This window comes from Micropterus salmoides, unplaced genomic scaffold (assembly GCF_014851395.1).
Source record: "Micropterus salmoides isolate LMB-PRFRI ecotype aquatic unplaced genomic scaffold, ASM1485139v1 Ms_hic_scaffold_8, whole genome shotgun sequence".
NCBI lineage: Eukaryota > Metazoa > Chordata > Actinopteri > Centrarchiformes > Centrarchidae > Micropterus > Micropterus salmoides.
The window spans coordinates 35,008,200-35,033,572 of record NW_024044570.1 but is presented as its reverse complement, the minus strand read 5'-3'; the positions used below and the strand labels follow the sequence as shown (position 1 = coordinate 35,033,572).

At 40.0% G+C, this 25,373-nt stretch overlaps 1 protein-coding gene across 1 annotated transcript in view; it reads left to right on the top strand.

The window, feature by feature from the left end:
• Positions 1-25,373, top strand: part of LOC119893152 (c-Maf inducing protein) — a 52,986-nt gene that overhangs the window by 10,365 nt on the left and 17,248 nt on the right. Inside the window, exons 2-9 of the mRNA XM_038705113.1 lie at positions 14,617-14,742; positions 20,433-20,483; positions 21,191-21,352; positions 22,510-22,551; positions 22,953-23,015; positions 23,130-23,210; positions 24,012-24,115; positions 24,518-24,622. Of these exons, the coding sequence (XP_038561041.1) occupies positions 14,617-14,742; positions 20,433-20,483; positions 21,191-21,352; positions 22,510-22,551; positions 22,953-23,015; positions 23,130-23,210; positions 24,012-24,115; positions 24,518-24,622 (734 nt within the window). The remainder of the gene's footprint in view (positions 1-14,616; positions 14,743-20,432; positions 20,484-21,190; positions 21,353-22,509; positions 22,552-22,952; positions 23,016-23,129; positions 23,211-24,011; positions 24,116-24,517; positions 24,623-25,373) is intronic.

Sequence of the window (25,373 nt, the reverse complement as noted above, 5' to 3'; positions counted from 1 at the left end):
GCATTTTATTTATTGACTGTATTGAGTGTGGTGATGTAAAGAGAATTTCAACAAATATAACAAATGCTAAAATGCTAAGGAAGTCAATTGCCTACCCCAGCTTTAAACTGCTAGACTAAATCCTTAAATGTAGATTGGATTGTCCTTTAAAATTATACTAGAATTGACACTGTGTACTCAACAATCAAGCGAGTGTGTCTTTGCTGAAGCACAACCAAAGGTTAGTATATTTGTTGTATATTATAGCATACATCCAGATAAGCTGATACCACAGCACGTCACGGTGCTCCTCAAAGCAGAAGCAGCACAATATGATTTCACTGTCAGACCTTGTTGGTGGTATTATTTTAATTCAGAAGAAAGGGAAGAGAAACGAAAGGCCGGGGCTACAATCTCTGAGCTCATAAACACACACACACACACACACACACACACACACACACACACACACACACACAAGGCTTTGAAGGGCTCTGGGCAGGCCTCCAGGACAAGCTGCAGTGCATGTTCATATTCAAATACTGGATCCTCCCTGTTTTGTTTGAACAATGCAGCCATTAGGCAAAGATCTGAGTAAAAGTTGGGAATGATAGTGCTCTCTGCCATATTGATTTATGATATTTAGAATAGATTGGACTCGTTCCCCTCACTCTGCCTTGTTATGTGTGCCTGTGAGTGATGGATAAGGTGAAGGAAAACAGAGAAACCAAACAGGATAGTATGCGAGGAGTAAACTCTTGACAGGGAATGGGGACTAAAGCCCTGCAGCGCTCGTTCTTTATTTGTGACTTTTTTTAGTCATGTCTTTCAGGGAAGCTGTGTGTTCATGTGTAACCATGATGAAAAAAGCCATATTCAGCCAGGGCAGTGGGATGTCACTCATACCACTTTTCTATTGTTGGATGCTATGAAACTTCATCTCTTGTGCATAAAAAACTTGAACTTCAAGGTTTTCAAGGGTGAAGAATTTAGTAGGGACGTGTCCCTACCAATATCCAGCGACTTACTGAATTGTCCCTGAAGCTGTTCCCTCCTGAACAGCTCAGTTCTCTACTATGAGAACAATGTGCAAAGTTTTTAAAGATTATGTCCTCCCCCATGCGGAGGGGGCGCTGCCGGCGACACAAAAGGCCTACGCGTGAGTTGACAATTTTCAACTTGAGTGAGAAAGTCGCATGACGCTGAGTCGTGATATCCTATCAGCGCTGAGATTGCCCGGACGTCACCGACGGCTTCGGAGCGTAGTTTGGAGAGGACCAGGCAGAGCGAGGGGAGTAAAACTGTTGGCCGACGGAGAGCTGCTAAGATGCGGGGATATGTTGAGGACAGAGCCAGGAACAGTGATGCAGCTTTTGGACAAATAAACACCCGTAGTCGGTCTAGAGTTTTTGGTATTACAGTGTTGATTTATCCCCACTCGAGCTTCTCAGCAGCTAGCTTACGTACATTTCCAGTTCCACTGTTATTGTTAGCGCCAGTTGGCACCCAGAGCCTTGTTGGACTACTACTTTATATAAAAACTGGACATTACTTGGAGAAAAGAAAGCGAGACACTAAAATGTGTCTGTAACTTTATTCCAGTTATTGTTGTACTTTATCGTGAACAAGTTAGCACAGCATGGCCCTGATCGATCCAAACTCCATTCAGAAAACAAACATTTTAGAAGTTGTTGTCTTGCTGAAAGACCTGACAAAGCATGACTTCATATGTTTAACAAATCTGTATCATATTGTAGTTATTTTGTCATAAGTTCGATCTGTTTATTGGAATTAAATCACAGCAAATGTTCACTTTAGGTTCATACAGCTGTAGTAATCGCAAATTCATGTTATCACATTGTGTTTGAACACTTGGCAGCTCTCCAGCGATAAAACCCGTTGCGAGGATTAAATTCACGTTTGGTCTGAATGCACAGTCAAAGTGGTTTGTTCCACTGCTTAGCTTTTTCAGACCTTTCGCGACTTCACTTCTAAAAAGACACTAGCGACAAACCTAGTGAGTTATTCAGACCATCAGGGGGAGGTGAGAAATACAAAAGTCTATCATATTGTTGGCTAATTTATTCACCTGCATGCTAACGTTACTCAGAGTAATCTCAGTCAGCTCTGTAAGCAGCAGACTTTGAAGTAATGAGATTGTTTCATTCATTGTCGTCGTCGCCTGCTCTGTTCAAACAACAATTACACATACCGTAACAAATACTTTAAATGTCACAATTTAACATGTTATACATTGTTTGTTGGGGGAAATTATGTGCTAGAACTATTTCTTGACCAGAAAAGGGAAGTGACTTCAACCAGTCAAGAAATAGTCAGGCGTAACTCCCCATAAAAAACTTATTTTTTTCACTTTGCTTTTGTAAGGATTAAACAAACAAACCATTAATTAGTGAGCTTTAGAGGTACTAAGAGGCAGATTGTGTTACTTTCAGAAAGAGCCAGGTTAGCTGTTTCCCCCTGTTAGCTGTCTTTAAGCTAAGCTAAGCTAACCATCTCATAGCTTTAGCTCAATATTTAACGGACAGATATGAGAGTGGGACAGATCTTCTCATCTTAACTCTCAACAAGAAGTCTTCCTTTGATTAATAAACTTTAGAATTTGTATTTAAAATCATGAATTCATCTGCGATGAAGTTTAATCTCTATATTTCTTTTTCCTTGCCCATGTAATAGATGACAGGTGACAAGTGACATGGGGCTAAATACAGAAGAAGAAGGAAGTTAAAATAGGAAACTGAATTCAAATGAGAGCAAAACAAAATGCCCAGAATAAGCTTACAAGTGTGCTTTTAATGTGGAAGAGTATTCTAATGTGTTAAAAAAAATATGTTTTTCATGCTCGTTAATAGCTATAGCTCATAAACTGCGGAAAAACATTTTTCCATTGCAGACAATTTTGCTTCTTACTGTTGTTTTGGACCACAGTTAACAGATGTATACGGACACAAACTCATGAATAGATCATGAAATGCATTTGACTGGTCAGCTTTTAAAAAAAACTTTTTGTAGCTTTTCATCATTTCACACATTATTCCGGCAAGCTGTTGATAAAGGCAGGAAAAAATGTGTGATATCTGTTGCTAAAAGAAAAACTAAAACTAAATAGAGAAAGAAGGGTGGAGGAAGAGTTGAGTTAGTAATGAGAGGGTGGTGTGATGAAAGACTGTCATGGAGAGGTTAAATTATATTCATCCTGTTGCGCCATGCGGGAGCCTGAACTAGATTATGAACCCACAGTTCATCATATGTGACACATTAAAACTTAACACATGAAGTCAGCACATTGACTGCCTTTTAAAACAGTCAGTCGTTAATTTTAGTGGAGACTTCGATATTAGTCATTGGCAGTGACCCTGTTCACAGTTCAAAGATTCACCTGTGCATACTCTGCCAATCTGAGAGCCATAGATTAGATAATGATGTGCCACTCCACTAATTTAAACCCGACAGGTTCTCCTTTGCTGTTTTTAGATTAGTGTTATGGTAATGTCAAAGAAAGTGCACACTTCCTGCAGATGTGTTATATTAAAGTCCTGCAGGAAGCATGATGTTTTATTGAGATTAGTTTAACACAGAAAAAAAAAAACTACAAGGTAGAAGTGATTACAGTTAGTGAATAAAAGCAGTATTTGGTGTGTGACATGATTATGTTATCATACTGAAAGGGCTGTGTTCGTTAAACCTTTACTGAATTTATAGTCACCAGATAAATGAAGATTTTGCATAAACAGCAGATTAGGAAAGGAACAAATGTATAGCTGCATGGCCTTTATTCATGGCTTTGAATATGATATGTTTAGAGAGTGACTTTAGTTTATAGCTTTTGAAACAGTCGCCATTTTTGTTAGAAACTGGAAACTGGAAAGTATGTTTACTCACGTGTTGGAAAGGCTCCTTGCTGATGTCTGATTGGACAAGAAAACTGTCAATGATGTATTGTTTAGTCTACTTGAAGTGACGTCTTAAGCTTTTCATCTGTGGCCTTGCCAGACCAAAATGAGATGTAAAACCGTGGGCTAACTTTGAGCAGCTGCCCTTTAAATATCAGACGGGCCAAAACAGACTCTAATTTTAAAAGTTTCTCTTTTTGTAAGACACACTCTTAAGCTGACATTAAGTTGGATCTGTTCAGTTTTTTATATTTTCAAGTTTGGAATGCAAATGTGAAAGTCCCTGCGGTCTGCATTCAAACTATGGCTAAAGTGTTAAAATGCAAAATGACCATTATCGACCTGCATGAATGAAATGACGTGCGTATGCAGACCAATGCAAAACAGTTTCGGAGTTACTCCTCAGTTCTCTGCACTTTAACATCAACCATCTGATCAACATTTTTGTCTATCTGTTAGTGTGAGCTTTCCTTGTACTTAGCCTGTTTTAACTCCTGTTGTTACGTGTGTGTCTAGCAGTGCAGGTGATGATGGACTGTGTGTCCATGGAATATTAAAGCATAGAGAACTAGAGCTCTGTGGGAAACAATTTGCTGTCTCAGTGCTGCTCTTGAGACATTTATATTCAAATTAATGACCGGTAGAAAGATATTTGGACATGTTCACTCCACTGATTCACTCTCTGGCATGTGTGTTTGTGCACATGTCTGCCATGTATCCTATTACTGAATGCTGACCTGCTACTACAGGGAATAACCATGGCAATTTTTAGGCATATTTTCCACTGTGGCCTTAAGAACCGCACATGCGAGGCTCTTCCCAATCTGATTTATAGTTTTGTTTGGGTTAATGTTATATTTGGATCAAGTGTGGAGCTACTTAGAATTTTCCAGCTGTTACACTCCCATTCACTGTGTAAGAGGTGGACTGAGCTGCCAGGAGGTGATGTTACTCCCGCTTCCCTCTTTTATAATATATTGTTGTTTTTTTGTCACCGGTCTCATTTTTTCCTGTCGATGTGGATTTTTCTTTATTGTTGTGATTATTTCTGAGGCCATTTTTGGGCGGTTTTTCTATTTGTTTTTTTTGTTGGATTAAGTTGCTGTGTATGTTTAGTACAGTGCCTTCTATGCAGTTTCTAAGTATTACTTTATTTGTCCACACTCCAAGAATTCTTCATTTTTAAATCAAACGCCTGTAAGATTCAAGTTATCAAGCTTTTTTTAAAGCATGTATTGATCACATTCCACTTTCTGTTAGTAAGGATACCAAAGAAGATAAGAAAAATATTGTATCCCAAACCTAAAGTAACCAGTTTTCCAGTACTTATTCCAGGATACAATTCTATCATTCTTTTTTAAAACCTGTTGTTGTACTGATTGTATTTATATCATTGCACTACATAGTGTTTGTATGTTGTACTGCGCAGGAGTACAGTGAATAATTATTTTCATTTATATATATATATTTATTTTCATCATTAATTGTTTTTAAATCTAATCAATGTATGTAATTGCTCCATCAATAATTTAATCTTCAAAAGTAATGCCAAATGCCCATCACAAGTTATCAGAGCCTAAAGCCGGGCATACACTCTACGATTTGAGCCTATTTCTGACCCGAGTTGGGCCGAATTTCTGGCTATCAAGTAAACAATCTATACGGTGAGATGTAGCTAGCTTACCTCCAATTCTCAATGCAAAATGGACAAGCCATACTGTCCACGTCTTCCTAGCCATCTAGGCTGAATATACCGGCATATCTTTTCCTTTTAGCTCATAGGATAGAGCAAGAAGATCTAGGCAGCACATTTCTGCCTTGTTAGCATTATTGCTAGCAAACAGAGCTTTCACACAAATCTTTATTGCCAAACCAGAACGCTCCATCCATTGTGTGCGTGTGAGCACGTAAATCGTGAGCTTTGGCTTTACATTGCACAATTTACTGGTACAGTGTGGTGGAATTTAACAACAAGGTTTAAAAAATCCTACAGTGTCCTAACAATCCTTAAGCCCTAATAAATGTGTTGAATGCATTTCTTTCCTCATAAAACATTTGTTGAGCTTATTATAGGAAGTATTTGAAACATTGATTACACCAACTGTGTTGCAACAACTGTTGATCAGTGGAACAGCATGAAACCATTGCATGGATGAATCACGGGACCCGGTCCTTATGCATGTGCACGAAATAACAAACAAAACAGATACTGGGTTTTTACCTATCTCTTGTAGGGACCCTCCAGTGGGTTAGTCCGACCACTGGAATGAGACAGAGCATCAAAAAGCATCATTCTTACATTTTAGAAGCAAAAACCGCTGTTGAACAGTCTACTAATCATTTAACCAGCAATACTGAGCTAGTTTCGGATAGTGCTGTATTGCTACAATACTGTTTCATGTCATGTGACAGAGTCTCATGTAGACTTTTGTCTTTATAAAACACATGACTGTAATTTGTAGGAGCTGTCATTAATATCTTTATTCAAATGAGTCAAGATTTAAACACTTTCATTTCTGTCTTAAAAGGTTTCTTGGAACTGTGTTTCCACTGACAGTAACAGTGTCAAACCACAGAGGACTGTCAGCAAACAGCTAACTCAACAGAAGCGTATCCTCTCCCCTGTGAAGGACTGCATGACTTGTTAACAGTGTACTTCGGGTCAGCAGTGTGTTTTTGTCCTCTTAAGTTTAAGAGCAGCAGTTTGGTTGTTCCTTAGCAAATGGAGAAGTAGAGCAGTATATTGTTCAGGGAAGTGACTTTTTAATGCTCTGCAACGTCACACACGAGTCCAGCAGCTTTGCATGAGTTCCACAATGTGACTAAGTCCCAGAACCGAGCATATGACATGTTTATGCTAGTGTGTGGTCAATCTGTTGGTCACAGCAAAGGTCTTTGAACAAACGGGGCTATCATATCACCTCAGTCACCCTTCAAATCTGGGTCACTGCTGAATGTCCCTTTGTTTGGGAACTACTGTTGTGTGATTATTGGTAAATTTGAAACCGGGGGAGCGCAGGATGTGAAATGATAATGTTTGCTTGATGACAGGAACAGGAAGAAATGTGCACTCAAATGCCCTCTTATCCACTCCGTCTTAAGCAAGAGGGCTGTGGTTGTCACTCTGTGTGATGCAGTAAACACAGTGGCTGCAAAAGGCCACAGAGGCTTCATGTGAGCCAAACTTCTTTCAGTGTCCACAATCTCATGGTAAATATGGTTACATATGTAACATCCTGCTTTGTTACATACCCTTTGTCACACGGGTGTTTCATAGTATGTTGTGTCTTATGACTCGCAGCCAGAAGATGATTAGTAATTTTTATTAATAAATAAACTGAAATGATGTAACAACATAAACTTGAGACTTAAAGGGAGGGTGTGTACGGGATTTAGTCAGAATATACAAAAGGTGTGTGTGTGGCTCACTGATGTGGAATGATATACTGTATCAGGCTGTAGATACACACACAATACTACAGTTTTTCCATTACCAGTACCAACTCGACTCGACTTGACTCGGTTTGCCTGTGCTTCATTTTCCATTGTAGGGAGTACCCAGAGATAGTACCCCTCAGTGTAGCTGGTCATCATAGCAATGTCACACACAACTGCTGTGATGTAATATTCAATGCAACACACACGCTAGCGACCAACATACAGCTTTCTCCTTTTTAAGTTAAAACGTTTCAACATTCCTCAGAATGTAAAGACAGATAAGCGGTATGAAAAGCTTCCAGCTGTGTTTTCCTCTGCCGTTGTTGCTGCAGCGGTCTGTGTGACGGCAGGAGCAGAGGGCTCTGTGAGCGGGCGGCTGGCCGACCTCGCGAGCTGCTCCCGCGGGTTGGCGCAGGTTTCCCCTGCAGCCACTTGCGGAGCTCCTCAACTCCAAAAACGTTCAGGCACATTTTTGTTCCACCATCACTTTTTGTAAAACTGTCAATATCTGCAATCTACACAGCTGATTTCTCACCTCAAAACTTCTCAGAAGTGGATTTAGTGATGAAATAACGTGTGAAAATTGTAAAATATAAAACTTTCTGTCGCTGGCCTCTGTCAGGCGCGCAATGATGATGCAGTGAATAGTGACGATTCTCTCCGACCAATCAGCAGTCTGCCGTGTTTTCACGTCCCATTTTAGTATCCCTCAGCTCGCTTGGAACGTCGGCAGAGGTGATAAGTACCTGGTAGCAGGTACAGGTACAACTTTTTCGCAATGGAAAACCAAACAAAGGCGAGTAGAGTCGAGGTGAGTCGAGCTGGTACCACACAGTGGAAAAGGGGTTTTAGTTAGTGGAATCAGTTAATTCATGGTCTTGGTTGTATTATGGGAGTTGTTGACTATGAAAAATATGTAATGTACTGTCTTTTCCTTCCTTTCCTTTCCACATTATTTTCAAAATTGTTCAAATGAATGCAGTACTGCTATATCAGTGTTGTATGCTAGATGGTTTTAGATTTTAAATATTGTTACACCTTTCGGTCCTGTAGGACTTCCACACTAAAGGTATACCATCGGTTTCCATTTGGATCTGACAGTAATGCTTTGCAAACTTCAGTTAGCCATTTTGTGAAAACCATTGATATGGGGCGACAGTCATTATTTTCATCATCATCATGTTGCTTGTTTTGTCTGAATAAATGATATTTGTTAACACTTATAATAACCATCAATCATAATAAGGCTCTTAGTTAACGATAAAATAATCATCAACAAAACATTCATATAAACTTGTACATGTTTAATTAGTTAATTAACTAATGGCATATACATGACATATAACAATTTACATTGAAATAAAACAGAAATGCAGCAAATCACAATTTGAGAAGCTAGCAGAAATGATAGCTTTGATAATTTTTTGCCATATTGCACAGCCCGTCTGTGCAACATGACTAAAATCTCATACCCCAATATAGGTCATTTCATATCCCAATAATGGTACGTATCCTGATATAGAACACTGTTTGTAAATTCAACAAATTTATTTCTGCGTCATAAGCTATTTTGGAGAAATCCAACACCAGGAGAAATACCATGATACAGAGTGAACAACGACACAGCAAGTACTGTAACTAATGTTAGCTAGGTTCTGGGTTAGCAAACTGTTGCTACTAACTGCTGCAAAGACAGCGATACAACTCTCCTGCTGCTAGCTAACATCCCAACAACAGCATGTCTTGGTGAACTAGAAAGTAAGCTGAATGTCTGGGGGAAGTCATTTAACGTTACCTGACATATCATGGCTGAAATGGCCGGAGTAACGAAGTTGGTTTTTTATGGCTTGTCCATACAACAGACTTCTGTCTTTGGTGTGATCTCCTCGTTTTTGCTTGGATGGTCTGAGGCCCCATCCACACTACTCCGTTTTACTTTACAAATGGAGAATTAAAACGAATACGATCTCCGTCCACACCAGTGTTTCCGCTGTGTTTTGGAGTGGATCTGCCTACATTAAAATGACTGAAAACGCACAACTAGGACCCGTTCAGGCGCACTGGGCATGCGTGTGCCAGTGTAAACATGAAGTAGATTTTTTTGTTGTTGTTGCATGGATCAATAACGAGCTGGGACTGTTACTGAATGTAACACGGGAGTGTGTTGTCAGAAAACAGACTGGGAGTTGTTGCAAACTAAACGGCGACATGCACAGTACAAGTGTAGGCAGATGAGTGTTATTTGCACGGTACAGAATATTTTAATAAAAATATGATGTCAAAAACCCGGTCAGTAGCATCGTGTTTCTGCTTTGCAAGACCCAATCAGAGAACCGAGCGTGAGCGGCTGTGTCATTCTTTCTAAAGTCCTCCGTTTCGGCCCGTCTTCATTAAAACGCACTCCGGAGTTTTGAAACGCAAAACAGGGTCGGCAGCGTTTCCAAACTTCTCAGTTTTAGGTCTTCGTTTTCGCTGTTGTAGTCTGGACGGGAGGTGCAAACGTAGCAAAAGGTCTCCATTTTAATTTGAAAACGCAGCAGTGTGGATGGGGCCTGTGTCCTCCTGTTCAGTATTATCCAGTTCTGAGTAAACTTCCCTCTCCTCTATGTTTGCTTATTCTGAATGCAAATTTCTTCCCTGCAACACCGGCAAGTGTGGTAGAACGGACCACAGTGAAGTTTGTTTGAAGTTGGATATTAGTTTTACATTGAACAGTCGACAGACGTCTGTCAGAGGTGTCAGAGGTAGTGTTGTAGTACTCGAGACCGGTCTTAAGACCACTTTTTGATGATCTTGGTCTCGTCTCGGACTCGACCGCATTTGTACTCAGTCTTGTCTCGGTCATTGAGGACTCTGGATTTTATTTCAAGACCATAAATTTGGGAATAAATTGCTTTTGCATTGTCTGATTTATTTGTTAACGTCCTAACTTTGACTGGATGGAAAACATATTGCTTTGAATGCAACCAATAACCCTACTTAAACATGTGTTGTTCCTGTTAACGACCCCTCACCCCTCTCCGCGATGGTAAACATGGAAAGTGTTGAGTAAAGATGCTTACGTTGATTTCAGCTCTTAGTGTTTGTATGTGGGCGTTTTGATGGGAATGTGGATCTTTCAGATCAATTTGAGAAGTACCTATTTTCATGTTTCACATTTTACCGTGCGTCATGTAATGTGGAGAAATGGTCTTGGTCTCGACTTGGTCTCAGCCCCTAAAAGCCTTGGTCTTGTCTCGGTCTCGATAAACTCTGGTCTCGGTTTGGGCGGTCTTGACTACAACACTAGTCAGAGGTGTTTTTCACTGATGAAGAATCCCAGAAGGAGGCCATAGGCAGATGGCCCAAAACCAAAGTCATGGTATGGAGAGAGGGACAGTGGACTTATAGTCTCTTTGGTGAACTGTCAAGTGTTTCAAGAATTATCCATTTCAGAGAGTTTACCCCCTTAAAATTATATGAACAGGACAAAAGATGTTTGACCAGCTAAGTAATTCATTAAAATGATCTAGATCAAATGTTATGTGAAGAACAAAGTCTTCTTTTATACCCCATTTTTCTTTGAAGAAGAATGGATGTAGTATGTGGAATGGATATTGACAATTTTTGTACCCAAGAAATGAGTTGCAAACAAGCTGACATTTTGGAGATTTTGGAGAAGTTTTCCGGAGTAAGCGCTGGTGTACAGTGCATAGGTCATGCTTTCGTTCTTTCATATTTCCTTCTTTCTTTTTTCTTCTATCTTTGCTCCTTGTCTACGTCTCCCTGGAAACAAAAAGAAAACACAACATACATCTCCATCCCCTTGTTTCTATGGCAACACAGCCGTGAGGAGAGAAGATTAGAGGAGCTTTAGCCTCCTCCAACCCTGCTCCACGATGAAAAGCAGAACAGAAAGAGACAAAATGAGAAAAAAGAGAGGACTGGGAGCAGGAAAAACGAGTCGAGTAGAAAGAAAGGAACAATTAAGGAAAGGCCGAGTTGTATAGGACGAGAGAGAGAGAGAGAGAGGAAGGTAGAGGGAGGCCGGCAATAACTGCATGCTCTTGTGCAGGATGGAGTATCTATGGTAACCTCGGCTGGTTATCAGAAAATTGAAGCCCCTTCTGTTTGTCTCCATTCTGCTCTGCCTATTCAAAAACTCAATTTATCTCCTCCTTCAGCACACAATTTCATATTCTGCTCTTTATTTTGCAGTTCATCTGGTTGGTGTGGCGTTTGCCACCAACTCAAGCAAAAACTCGATCAGAAACTCTATTTGGCAGCGTACACGCAAACAGAAAGATGGACAGACAGAGACAGAGGCTGACGTTTACTCTACCAAGGAAATGAGACATCTTGCCCAGAATCAATATTTGCCATGAACGTCGTCAGTAATGAAAATCAGGGTGTGTGTGTGTGTGTGTGTGTGGAGATGGAAGAGCCAGCTTGCTCTATCAGCTGTGGAGGGAGGTGTAAATAAAAGAATAGCGTGTTTGTTCTTCAGCGGGGGGGGGCAACAGAGGGAGAGCTGCCTGTGGGCTCTATCAAGAGTGAGATGGATGCAAATAAAGAGAACCACCTGTCTGCTCGACTCCACTGCAGAGGGACGCCAAGGCAAAAGCAGGCGTTCGCTGCTGCTGCTTCCATGTAACTACTCAGATGTGTTTTTGTTGAGCGGAGCCGTGACTCTGTGTGTGTGAGTGTGTGTGTGTGTGTGTGTGTGTGTGTGTGTGTGTGTGTGTGAGTGCTAGAGGAGGCCAGAGACAGGCTGTTTATCTGTCTGGAAACGGCAGAAACAGAAGATGAAGGGGGAAGTGGAGTGATACCAGAGCAGCTTGTGGAGGCCTGTTTCACTGAGCCACTGACTAGTTTGACGGTCCTAGTTCATTCATATTATAATGATAGGAATTATTTGGATGTCTACCTGTGATGTGATGGATACTATATAATATTTACATTTTATCATCTATATGAGCTATATATTTACTAAAGAATGACACATTTTGTTCACATTCTTCGTAGATATAAATCATTGTAAAAATGAGTAATGTCAGTAATTATTTTCTTCATTAAACAGTATTATTACTATTTCCCTTATTGAATTCTTAAGGGAATACATTGTAAAAATGAGGAGAAATCTTTTTCCTTAATGTCTACCTAAGATAAACCAACATAAATCTGATTTGAAATCATACAATGAAGACAGCCCTTACTTTAGATCTTGCCTCATAATCATCACATTCAGACCTTTTCTTTAGTATCAGAAGTGCCCGTGGTGGCTGCATGCAAAATGGACAAGAAAGTTACAACAATGGTGCCGTTACTCTTTCAGAATAATGAATGAACCTATGCTAGGTTTCGGCCTAGTCTTGTTTGTCAAAAAAAACTCAACAATAGGTTACCATTTTCTCTCAAAACAATACTGACCTGCCCATAAGTACAACAAAGAGATCCCCCTCCTAAAGGGATTTGAATGTAAGTGATGGGGAGCGGTTTCAACCTTCTTTGTTAGGCTAATGAAGTAGAGATCTGCAAAAGTTAGTCTTTGTAGTGCTTCCTTACTAAAGCCTAGTTCACACTACAGGATTTTAAGCCCGATTTGCCGCTGGGTGAGCTCGGCCCCAGGTCGTTATGTGTGAACTACTCAACTACTACGCGTCCAAACGGCTCCCCGACACATTGCCAACACCAGTTAGATATCTAGCATGCCAAATATCTGTGTCTTATGCATGTGCGTATAGCCCGTGCATACGCATGCACACGCCATCTGCTGAGCCCCGACTTGCGCGAGCATGAACAAAGTTTCAAAGCCTCAGGACGTAGATGAGGATTGCCTGTGCCAATTCATTTTGAAAGAGCAATGACCAAAGGGGAAACTCCAACACTCAACTGACCAAAGCTGTAACTTCATCAGTTACTCACTCAGTAAGACTTTTGTTTATGGAGGTTCCTCTTTGAGAGTCGTCAGCAGTTTCACTCTGAATCAGTCACTTCAGCACATATATCAGCCCAACAACACTTTCTTCACTTCTCTCTTCATATCACCCAGTACACTTTTTATATTAATTTAGTCTTCTTCTTTTTCTTTTTTTTTACTTTCCTGATATAAAGCTGATGTGTCCCATTATCTGTTTGCAGGCCAAAACACAATGGTTGAAATATTTTATTTCGTAGTGTGCTAAAAATGAGTAATCTTGGATATTCATTGATAGGATATTGACTTGTTTACATTTCAGTACCATAAGTACAAATACTGTATACAACAAACACACTTACAAAGATTTTCTAAGATACTTTTAACAAGCTAGCTCCTAGAATTGTGACTACATTAGTGTGGTCTGTCAGAACTTGACAGCCGCATCCAGATGAAACTTTCTACATTCACTCAGCCCCTGAGAGTTTTGAAAATGAAAATGGCCCTTGAAAAATGAAAAGGAAAAGGGAAAATAAATGCTCATAAATGTCAGAAAGCATTGCTGCCTAATTAGGGTGCAGCAAAAGCCAGTGCAGATGACGTGTGCAGGGCTAATTTGAGTGGATATACAGTTAATCTCCCATCAACAATAATTGGTACTAAGTCATGCAGTGACGCTAATGTCTGGGAAATCAACTGGTGACTCATTTACTGCCATTTCTGTAGTACTGACAGACACATGTCTTATTATAGGTGCACTGTGGCTTTAAACATCTCTCTTCTGGGGGCTAGAAAGCTCGGTTTCCTTGTGGTTTTCACTGGACCATGTTCATTTTATATGTTTAGATTTTTCTTCTTTTCTCCTCTATTCCTGAGTTCGGAAACTTGTGGTAATTTGTCAGCGCTTTTGTAATCATTTTGAGACAAGCAAACAGTTGTGGGCCTGTTATTCAGTTGCATCTGCTCCCAGCTGTCACAGTGGTGAGACTGGGATCAGAGCTCTGCATCACACCATACTGGGCTTGCTGTCTGTGTGTGTTGACTCAAAGCTACATGAACAATGTCTTTCTAGGTGATGTGTGTGTATTTGTGTGATTAATGGCTTTTGCTAAATTGATTTTCCACTTTGTTTCAGCATTCAGTAACTATTCACTTGGAACTACATCAAATGTCACCACCGCTGATAAAGACTACTCTGTGTACTGTGTAACAGCGTTTGCCATTTTGTTTGGCCTTGTGTGTACCCAGGGCACGATATGTTTCTTTTTGTCTTTCCAGCTGACTGCCAGTAAAAATAATGCCTTTCTCTCCTCTCTCTGTTTAAATATACAGTATGTACTGTAAATGGGCAGTGGCAGACTAATATCCTCTTTCTTTCTCTCTCCTTTCCAGCCCACGGGTTACATGGAGACGTCGTTGTCCTACAGCTCCATAGAAGACCTGCAGCTCCTCTCATGGGACAACGCTCCAAAGTACTGTGTCCAGCTCAGCTTCCCTGGTGGCACCGTCCTGCTGCAGGTAATGGACGTGCCTGCAGTCATCTTAAAAATAAAATAGTGGCTACATACTTAATTCGTTTTTATCAGATCATTTACCTGTTCATTGTACACAAAAAATCATTGTACACATCTGGTCAGCTGTTAATACAGGTAGGAGTAACGCAGGTTTGAAATAAATTTGTGACAATAAAACAAAACCGTAAGCTACCTTGATATTTTTGTAGGCTTGCCAGATTTCTATCTAACAGTTTCCATATATAAGTGCTTATTTTGGTTGCAAAAGCAATGGCTACAAACAATATGTTGACAAAGTGCGTTACTCCAATTTAATCAGGTCAATCAGTTGGGTCCAACAAGGGGAAGGGATGAAGTGATGCAGTTTGATTTCTCAACAGGGATGGGGAGGGAACATAAATATTTTTTTAGTCTTGCTTACTTATTCTTTTAATTAAACATATCCTGACATTAATCATTAGGGATGCACCGAATGTTCTGCCACCGAAATTAATCGGCCGAAAATAGCTAATAAGTCAAAAGACTGATAAAATTTTACCAAACAATTACTTGTTACATGTCGGCAGTGTGGAAGCATTTTAGTGTCTTAGAAAGACGCAAAAATCTCTACTGCTGAATTGTCTCCTGTCCTCCACCTGTGGTTGATTTCTAAGAAAAGGCAACAAATGGTCTGACGTGCTTTGAGTGTTTCTGTCACTTGTTTCTGAGAAGATGATTAAGCTAGCTATTTGGAGTGCACACGTATTAAAGCCTTTATGGTAAATCCACTGAAATGGACAAGAGCGAGCTGACAGGCAGGTTAAAGACTTTATCCTGTTAGTTTGTCTCTTTACAAAGACAAGTGTTGCAGTATGAGAGTGACAACGTCCGGTTTTCAAAATAAGGTGTCTATACAGGATAGAAATAAGATTAATTGGATTATATTCACAGAAAGTATAAAACATATTACATTTGTACATTAAAAGTAAATGTACACATGTAATTTACTTTACTGGACCCTCTCGGTCCTCGAACCCACCCACTACAGTCTCTCCAAACCCTGTGGGGAACACTGAAAAAAAAGCACATTTTGACTATTTAATTTATGCAACGCTAAAAAAAAGATCAGTATTCGGGAAAGTCTTTCATTATACTCGGTTTTGGCCAAGAATTTTCATTTCGGTGCATCCCTATTAATCATATGTTCCTTTATGGCAATATCTGCTCAACTATGTTGAACAATTTTTAAAAGGTTTTTGTAAAATGTGTTTACCATATACTCAAAAAAATTTATCTATTGTGGTATCCGAAAAATGGATTTATCATATACCCAGCTATTAAGATGTCTATCATGCTTAATTTGATCATCAGAAACGGCTGCCTCTGCATGTTTAGCCCAGAACCTGAACATATTATGCTGTGGTATTCAATTAGGGATATAATCTACAAAGGTACTTTGAACAGCTCTGCAAATTACTGGAGTTTCCCCTGGAGAAAAAACAAAAGGGGGAGGGTGCCGTTAGAGGGCCTTGAAATACGTGAAAAACCTGGAAAAAGCACATTCAACAGACAGTGGTTGCATCCCAAGTATCTTATTTGATGTTTCCTTTCTCCTCACTTGACCCTGAAGTCGTTGTTGTCTTATTTGTGCTCCGAAGAATGAGGAGGGATCTCTGAGGAGCAATTAATAAGCATACAGGAGAGCAGCCTTCACAGAAGTCTTTTAATGGCCGACACTCCCCCTTAGTAGATGTTAGTTATGAATTGGTTGCTGTGAGGCTCGTTATTCCTGCTTTGAAATGAGTTACATCATGTGTGCAGAAACTCCATCAAAGTCTGATCCGGCTGTCATCAGCTGCAGCTGTCATCAGAAACGGATGTTGCTTCGCATGGTCCTTCAGAGGAAAGGACATCTCTTTTCTCTAAAAATATATTTCCTCATTTCTTCTCTCCTCGCATGGGAACGTCCCAAGTCTCTTTTAATTGCATCCACGTTTCCCTCACTTGCGTGTTGTTGCATCCCACCAGCGATCCACGGAGAGAGGCAAGGAATGTGACTGAATGGAAATGATGTTAAATGATGTAAAAAGTGTCCTGTCCCTTGTGGTTGTTATGCCCAAGGTGCATCAGCGACAGTGCAAAGGACACAACCGCACGATCTGAAACAGCCAGTGTAATCTGGCAGCAATTCTGGCATTCAGGGGCCAGTCATTGTATCTACTATCATGGATCACAAAAACTTCTAAACCCACTTGTATAAACAGATTAAATATCTGGGGACAAAGTAGAGCACTGCCTGATAACTGAACACTATTTGGTCAATGGCCCATGATTATGATTAGACTGAGATTTGCAGTTCAGTGGGAACCTTGGTCCTGATTGCTCCCTGTTGGGATGTATTTTTACATAAGTAGATTTGTTGTGAATTTGGTTGATATTAATTTTCCATGAAGATATTACATGATGAAAAAAAGAGCTGGACTGGGCTGCCTAGTTTGGTGCCTGTAATATTTCACTTACACTGGACCCTGACATCATATACCTGCTTATCTCTGAGAGACTGCTGAGTTCCTGGGACAGAATCATCTCGACATAAACCAGAGCCACTCAGTGAGCATATTTGGTACCGTTGCCCATTAGCCCAATTACCCCTGATACACAATCCAATCCATTATGGGTGTTGGGGGTCAACAATGTATACCCACCTCCTCAGCTGTGTTTGCTTATGCCTGCTGCCAGCTGTTTGGACCACTGCCAGGTGGATTCAGTTTGTGCTTTGAAGGAAAAGCTCCACTGGTTTCTGTCCACAAGCCAAGATCAGCCAGGGTTCCTGCACAAGTCGTAGAAAACTGAAAAATCTGCCAACATACTGGTTAGGGCTATGGCAACCAAATCCTCATCCATACAAACTATGTAGCTGCATGGTGTATGACAAAGAAGGGATAAAAAAAACACTGACACATATGATTAAAACATTGACGGAATCATTTCTGCTCGAATTGGCTCATGTGATTGTATGCTTCCTGTGGGGAAACAGTAGATGAATATAGGCCAGATTATCGTCATGGATTTCTTTCTAAATTGCTGCATCACTTCAAAAAGTCACTTTTGGCAAGTAATAACCAATGCAATGTAGTTCCATTTTCATTATGAATCAACTCAGTCAGCTTCCTTACTAAGTTTGTTAATGGTGGTTTATTGACTTCTGTTACGTTTGACTATTTTGTGACAAAAGAGACCCTGTGCAGTTGGTCCTCAATGAATTACTTGTAAGTGCAGGTCTTTCACATCGTGAAATGGAGACCCGTTAGCAAGAGTTGCAGCATAATATAAAGCAGACTAGAATGACAAGTCTCAGTTTCAGTATATCTTCACACAGTTTTAATATCTTGATATCTTGCAAGAAAGTGATCCAAACAGAGAAACCAATCATTTATCTGCTCTCTCACTGAAAATAGTAGGCTACATACTGTACTGAACATACTGTTCCTTCTACTCTAGGTCTATAACATGCACTATTTTTTTCTCTAAATACACACCGCGCCTAGACTGGTCTGACCTTAAAGTCATTACTTTGTTTTGCTGGCGATCAGTTATTTTACTGTTAACAAACATTGGGACGGGTAGTAAAAAGTGCAAACACACAGGAAGCAGATGGGGAGAAGGGCAGCATGTTGTCTGGTCCTGGCTGTTTGTTTTGAAGACAAAGTTGATTTTTAAAGTCTCTCTGCAGTTGTTGTCATTTCAATTTACAACGTAGTGTATCTGGGGTCTCGCAGAAGTCAATTTTTAAGAACTCGTCAATTCATTTTTCTCCCCTTCTTGCCTCTGCTCCTCTGTGTAAACCACGTTTAGTATAAGTAGGTGTGTCTCTCAGTTCAAATATTGTATTAATATTTATGATTGAACGCCTGATTGGCTGATAATGATCGGTATAGCATACACCAGACTCCAATAAAAAGCACACTGTTACCGGTAACAAACAGTCTGTCAGAGATGATACACAGCATGCCACCAAAAGTGATCTGGTGTAAAAATATTTGATCATGTGTTTAAGCGTAAGAGTGGGAAACCTTAGCAACAACAGATGTCAGTCATTGGTAACCTGATAATATAATGAATGTTAGTTCAAAGTTACACATCTGGTTGCTGTGTTTAGAGAATAAGAGAACAGTTAAATCTCTCTGTACAGCTAATAGCTTAATGTTTTGGAGGTAATAAATGAAATGTGCATGTGGTCAGACTGGCTGCATCCAGGTATCTCTGTGTATTCACACACTGACCTAATATGGGTGTGTCAGGCTTGGCTGGGAATTAATTTAATATGATTAATACAGCATTAAAGGAGGCAGCTTAGTGGAGTAATTGTTCATTTTAAAGTTACACTTATTTCTGTGTTCCCCTAAGGCCCTGAAAGCCTGTTTTCTCATTGAGCTTTGTGTGAACCGATACAAACGCATTTTCTGCCACAGTTAGAACACTTTGGTAATACACATGTTTTTCTGTGTTTCTTGTTTTGTCTGTGCTCTTCTCACTGGGGGCAGGGCCAAGCTGCAAAACTGATACTCATTGGTCATATACGTACACCAATCAGAGTGTAGCAACGTTTGAATTTAAATTTGATGACCGGCTCTTTGCTTATAGTGCCAGGTCAAACAACACCCACACAGTCCAAAAATACTTTGCAACCAAGTTTTTAGGGCCACCTGGGTTTCAGCAGAACTACCTGTAAACACTGATACATTATCATCTTACATAGGCCTTGTGGTGAGTGAGTTAATAAAAATAAAAAAAAAGCTTGTTTACGCAGCCATTCGACAGGAAACAACATAACATTTATTTGGATGTGTTTTCTGTCCATCTGTTGAATGTTAGTCCAATATTCACTCTCCTTCAAGTTCTGTTTTGCTCCACCAGCTCCTGAAAAAAATACTTGGCTCTTTAGATGTTTATGCTCCACTGTGTTCATCTTCTGGTTTGTCAGTGTGCTCTTTGGTTCTGGGCAGGTAGTTACAGCAGGTTTATCAGTATTTTTTTTTTACTGAAAACAGCTGCCTACTGCTGCTGGGCACTGGATTGATGAGAGCAGTGAGAGTGAACCACACAGTAAAGTTGTGGGCTAATAAAACGGGTAAAAAACAATGAAACACTCAGTAGAGCTGAGGGGAACTGGAGAGGCGGGTGGTAATTTTCTATTTATTCACTACAAGCAAACACTGTCACTTTACACATAGTCAATTGACCTATTCTTAAGAAATAAATTATATTAATTAGTGCAACTTTAATTTTTAGAATGTATCCTGTTAAAGCCCAACCATCATTGTTTAATTTATTTTTCATTTGGCGAGCACTGCAAAGTGCTTTGCATGTAGTAACTGTATTCATGACTACTGTTAAACCTCCACAGCAGTCACTTACTGGGCCGTTTCAAGGTGAAATTACCACACTGAGTGTGAGTAACCAGACATAGTTAGAGAGAGGGGGCTGCAACTGTAAATGTCAAGACTATGACAATGTACAACAATTTTTTCAATTAATGTTGAATTACATTGTTACAAAAACTGAACGTTTATTTTTTTAAGCCTTTTTCAGGATGCAGTCTACTTAGCCAGTGTCATGAAGTCCTTGTCTGTGGGTTTGCTTTCTATTACCTGAGATCCGATTTAACAAATCGTTTGTGTTGCTCTGCACGGATGTGTGTGTGCTTCATTACAGGCTGCAAACAGCTACTTAAGGGACCAGTGGTTTCACTCCCTGCAGTGGAAGGTAAGGTTACAGTTTGTCTTGATTTGATTCATCTGCCCCATTAAAGCATCATACTAAGGCCTTGAACCCCCACCCCCCACCCCCCCCCACACACACACAGCATTTTTGTACTATATTTTAGCACATCCATTGAAGTTTAATCACGAAACCATCATGTGAATGCACCAAAAACTATTTTATGTTGTATTTAAAATTCTTCTCACAGTCTGACACGCAATTTTATGGCACTTTACAGACCTTTATGAGGATCAGAGCTCTAAACCTGTCAGTAGTACAGCCATGCGGTGCTCACCAAGCGAAATAATGTTATACAAGGAAGTATGCCTGAGGTACTTCAGAGTGGTGGAGCTCACAGTAACTTCCTATGGTTTAAAAAAAAAAAATCTTCTGTGTTTAATTTCCTCCACACTCAACACTTTCTCAAGCAATAATCAAAAGCTTTTGCGTAGAAAGACATGACACATATAAAAGGTAGGTAGACTTTACACAGCTCTGATTCTTCAAACATTTCCTGTTTGTTTGTTTTCCATTGCAACCCAACAAGCATTTGATTAATAGAATAGTGACATGAAACAAGCCCAAAACAAGAACACAAGGTGTTGAAGTGCTGGTTTCACAGACCAAATGTTATTGTATTGTATGTAAATATATTCCAAACGCTAGGTAGTCAATGTACTACCCCCTGTATTACAATGTTGTTCCTACAGAAAAAGATCTACAAGTACCGCAAGGTCCTGAACAACCCGAGCCGCTGGGATGTGGTGCTGAAGGAGATCAGAGCGCTGGTAGACATGGCTCTGACCTCACCGCTGCAAGACGAGTCCATCCACCAGGCCCCCCTGCACATCATCTCCACCCTGCTGGCTGAGGTAGCAACACAAATACACTCATGAGTATATTACTACTGAGGACCTGGTGTCTCCCGCTGTTTCTTCATTGTTCCTGGAGTCAGAGTCCTGGTCGGAGCTGCTGTAAATCACCTCGGTACTTTATTCCCTGTCGTCAAACTGGCTCCATCTGTCTTGGAGGCTACTGAGCCTGCTTGCACGGCCCCGGCTCTGGTGCCCATTCCGGCCTCAGTCAGCTAATAGTTAATTGTACAGCTAACTGAGCTAACTAGCGAACAGCAGTTTGCAGCAGTTATGGCCTGATATGTGATATGCTTTTGGAGTAAGAATTGAAGAATGGGAGAGAACCTTCAGTTCTTAAGTAACTTAAGTAAACATTCGAGGCAAGTGCCTCTTAATTAGTACGGAGCCCCAAAGTGTTCAAAATTAAGGAAAAATACATTATGAAATAAATAATCACATAAAGAAATGGTATAAAATATATTAATGAACAAATCATTCAAACACATCCTTATTATTCCAAAATGTTATTTTATTATTCTAACAGACTTCACAGAGTTTTATTTGCGTTCATTTCTATTTCTTTGTAGACAAACATTGTAGACATGGCGATGGTACCGTGGATGTGCCTTTGCTGTGGGTTCAATTCCCATTGCAACACATCCACTAATGTGTCCCGGAGCAAGACACTTAACCCCTAGTTGCTCCAGAGCGTGTGACATGTATAGCAATTGTAAGGCGCTTTGCATAAAAACTAAATGAAAAAATGGAAATGTAATGTAACAAAGGAGAAGTATTCCAGGGAAAGTGTTTGAATAGTCTTGATGTGGCACTACACAGTATCATCACACAGTGCCATGGAATATCAACCACTATTTATTGTATTGTAAACCTAACTCTTACCTAAACTTGACTCTGAACCCAAATCTTAAAGGGAAACTGTGGTATTTTTTTAACCTGGACCTTATTTGCTCAGACACAACTCCAGGTGAAAATAGAGTCCTGGTTGAAAATACCAAAGTTACCCTTTAATATAAACGTAATCCCTTATAGAACGTTTTTATGATGTGAGGACATTTGCTTACAGCATGACACACAGACACAATACATAATGCCTAATACATTTATTTCCTCCCTAAACTCCTCTGGGTTTTTTTTTCTCTTCTTCTTCCCGGCAGAACTCTAACCTCAGCACTCAGGATCATGAGAACATCATAGTGGTGAGTGTCACTATAAATTGAAATTTTATGTCAGGCTGAAGTTAATAATTAACGCAGTTGAGTCCGGCCTCATGTTGTTTTGGTCTTTAAACTGAAGGAAAATATAGATTTCCCCTGATGGATTTGTTCATGCTACACTTGTGGATTTGTGTGTTTTCGATTGTTGCTGTCGATGCCCTGATTGTGGTATCTGAGTGGAACAGAAGAGTTTGATGCTAAGAGAGGTTCTGGTGTTTGTGTAGCTCACCTGTGGGCTGTTTTTTACAAGGCTCCTGCACCTGACAGATCTATACTAGTGGCTCCCAGCCAGTGTAAATAAGAGATAGGATATGGAAGTGTTCATCTGTTCGTGTGTGTGTGTGTGTGTGTGTGTGTGTGTGTGTGTGTGTGTGGATGTTCAGGCCATTGCTCCACTTCTGGAAAACAACCACCCACCACCTGACCTGTGTGAGTTCTTCTGTAAGGTGAGATGATGTGCTACAATCATAACCTGACTAACACATAGTTTCAGTAGTGAAGAAAGTAGTTTCGAGCTTATAAAAGTGCTTCCTGTTGATAGTCATTCCTGTGTGTTGCAGCACTGCCGGGAGCGACCACGGTCGATGGTCGTGATTGAAGTGTTCACTCCTGTGGTCCAGAGAATTCTCAAACATAACATGGTGAGAACAGCTGCGTTCAAGAGCTGCACTGAGCATTCAGTAGTAGAAATGAGAATAAGTGATCAGTTCCAATTTAGTCCTGGCTCCACTCTGCTTGATTCCTGTTTTGATGCCTGGTTATTGCATGCAATTTTATCCATCCATCCATCATCAAACGCTTATCCTGTGTACAGGGTCGCGGGATGCAATTTTATGTTTTTGGTAATTTATGTGAACATGCTACATCCCTTCAGTGTAGAAGAAGAAGAAGAAATGCACCCAGTCCACCTGATGAACTACCCAAAACCTTAAAAACCAAAATAAAAACTGGATGTTGTGATATTTATTAGACAGAGCCAGATTAACAAAGTGGGGGCCCCGCAGGGGCCAAAAGTGAGCTGCGAGCTCTTAAGCAGCCCCTCACCCGCCATTTTGTCAACTTTTATAAAAGTTAAAAACATTTTTGTTTCTGTTTTACTGTTTGAGCTGTAATGTTTTTTCTTTTCTATAGACAATATAAAACATGTATGTATTCTGTTCTACCCAACAATGAATCATAGAGTGATTGATAAGGAAATTGATATATCAGATCAAAAATGAAATTAAAGTAAGTAATTTTTGTGGCTAAATTGTTAAGGCACCAACCATGAGGCGCCATATCACTTTGATTTCCTGTCATATATCTAATTCTAAATCTAAAATTACTCAAAACTAACTAAACCAAACAGAGATTAGAAAACATTCACTTTTCTGGATGTAACTTTCAAGTTCTGTCTTTTCTCTCTCTATTTTTTAACTTGTTTTTGTGTGTCTGTTTGGCAGGATTTTGGAAAGTGCCCTCGACTTCGTCTCTTCACTCAGGAGTACATCCTGGCTCTCAACGAGCTGAATGCTGGGATGGAGGTCGTGAAGAAGTTTGTCCACAGGTGAGAAACTGTTAAGCACAATAGCATAGAGATCTACATGTGACAATAGATGCTACTAAGAGCAGCAATAAATTCTAGTAAGATCTAATAGCACGTATGGCATCAATGAGACAAATACCTAGGGAAAGAAGTAAGAGTTAACAAAATAGTGCAATCAATACAAGATAACTGTAAGGGGAAAGAAGAAGAAGAGCACAGGAAGTGCATGTTAGATGTTAGGGGTAAGAGGTCTTAATCTTATGTTATACTTTACAGCATTTTCCCACACCAGCCTAAGACATTTGCACAGTACTATACTTGATGGGTTTCATACCCAAACTATTCATCATGTGCTGCGACAAATGCTGAACCTTCAGTAGATAGTTCTGACCATGGTATCTAACCTGCACCTATGTGTTGCAGCATGCACGGGCCAACAGGGCAGTGCCCTCACCCACGTGTCCTGCCAAACCTGGTTGCAGTGTGTCTCGCTGCGATTTATTCCTGTTATGAGGAGTTCATCAACAGGTCAGTCATACACATACACACACACACACACACACACACACACACACAGTAGCTTCTCTTCTTTTCCCCGAACATGATGTGCCTCACCACCTTCACATTTGATCTTGTCAGTTTTTCGCCTCTCCCTCAGCTTTATCTACTTACCTTTCTGCTCATGTCCGGACATCTTGTTTATATGACCGCTGCAGTTTGAGCAGCTCAGATCTGTCGGGCCTGAAGGTCAGCAGCATGGAAGGCTAGACAAGCGACAGCTCCCCTGGGGTTTCATGCTGCCACACTACTTGCATACAAAACGCTACCTGCGAGCGCTCTCCATCATATAATGTATGCACATTCCTGACAATATACTCAAAAGTGAAGTGAAATGTTATGTTGTCTTTACACTAGAGATAGCTCCCTCCATTGTAGTTTATTTATTGACAGTGTTTAAGTGCTCATCTAACACCATGTTTTAGTAATGTATTGTAATTTACATACATTATATCAGTAATGTGAAACTATCTATTATAGGAAATTTAATTATGTGGACAATTTATCAGAAATGAGTTACAATGATAACTTTGAGCCATATTCCCTTATATGTACAATGTGATCCTGTATATTCTTTGTAACAACTCTCTTTATAAGAGATATATATATATATATATATATATATATATATAAAACTCAGATCAAAAATGAATCTAAATAATCTAAAACTAATTAATCTAACAGCACAACCCTGCAATAAATCTAACCTTTATGAAGGTTT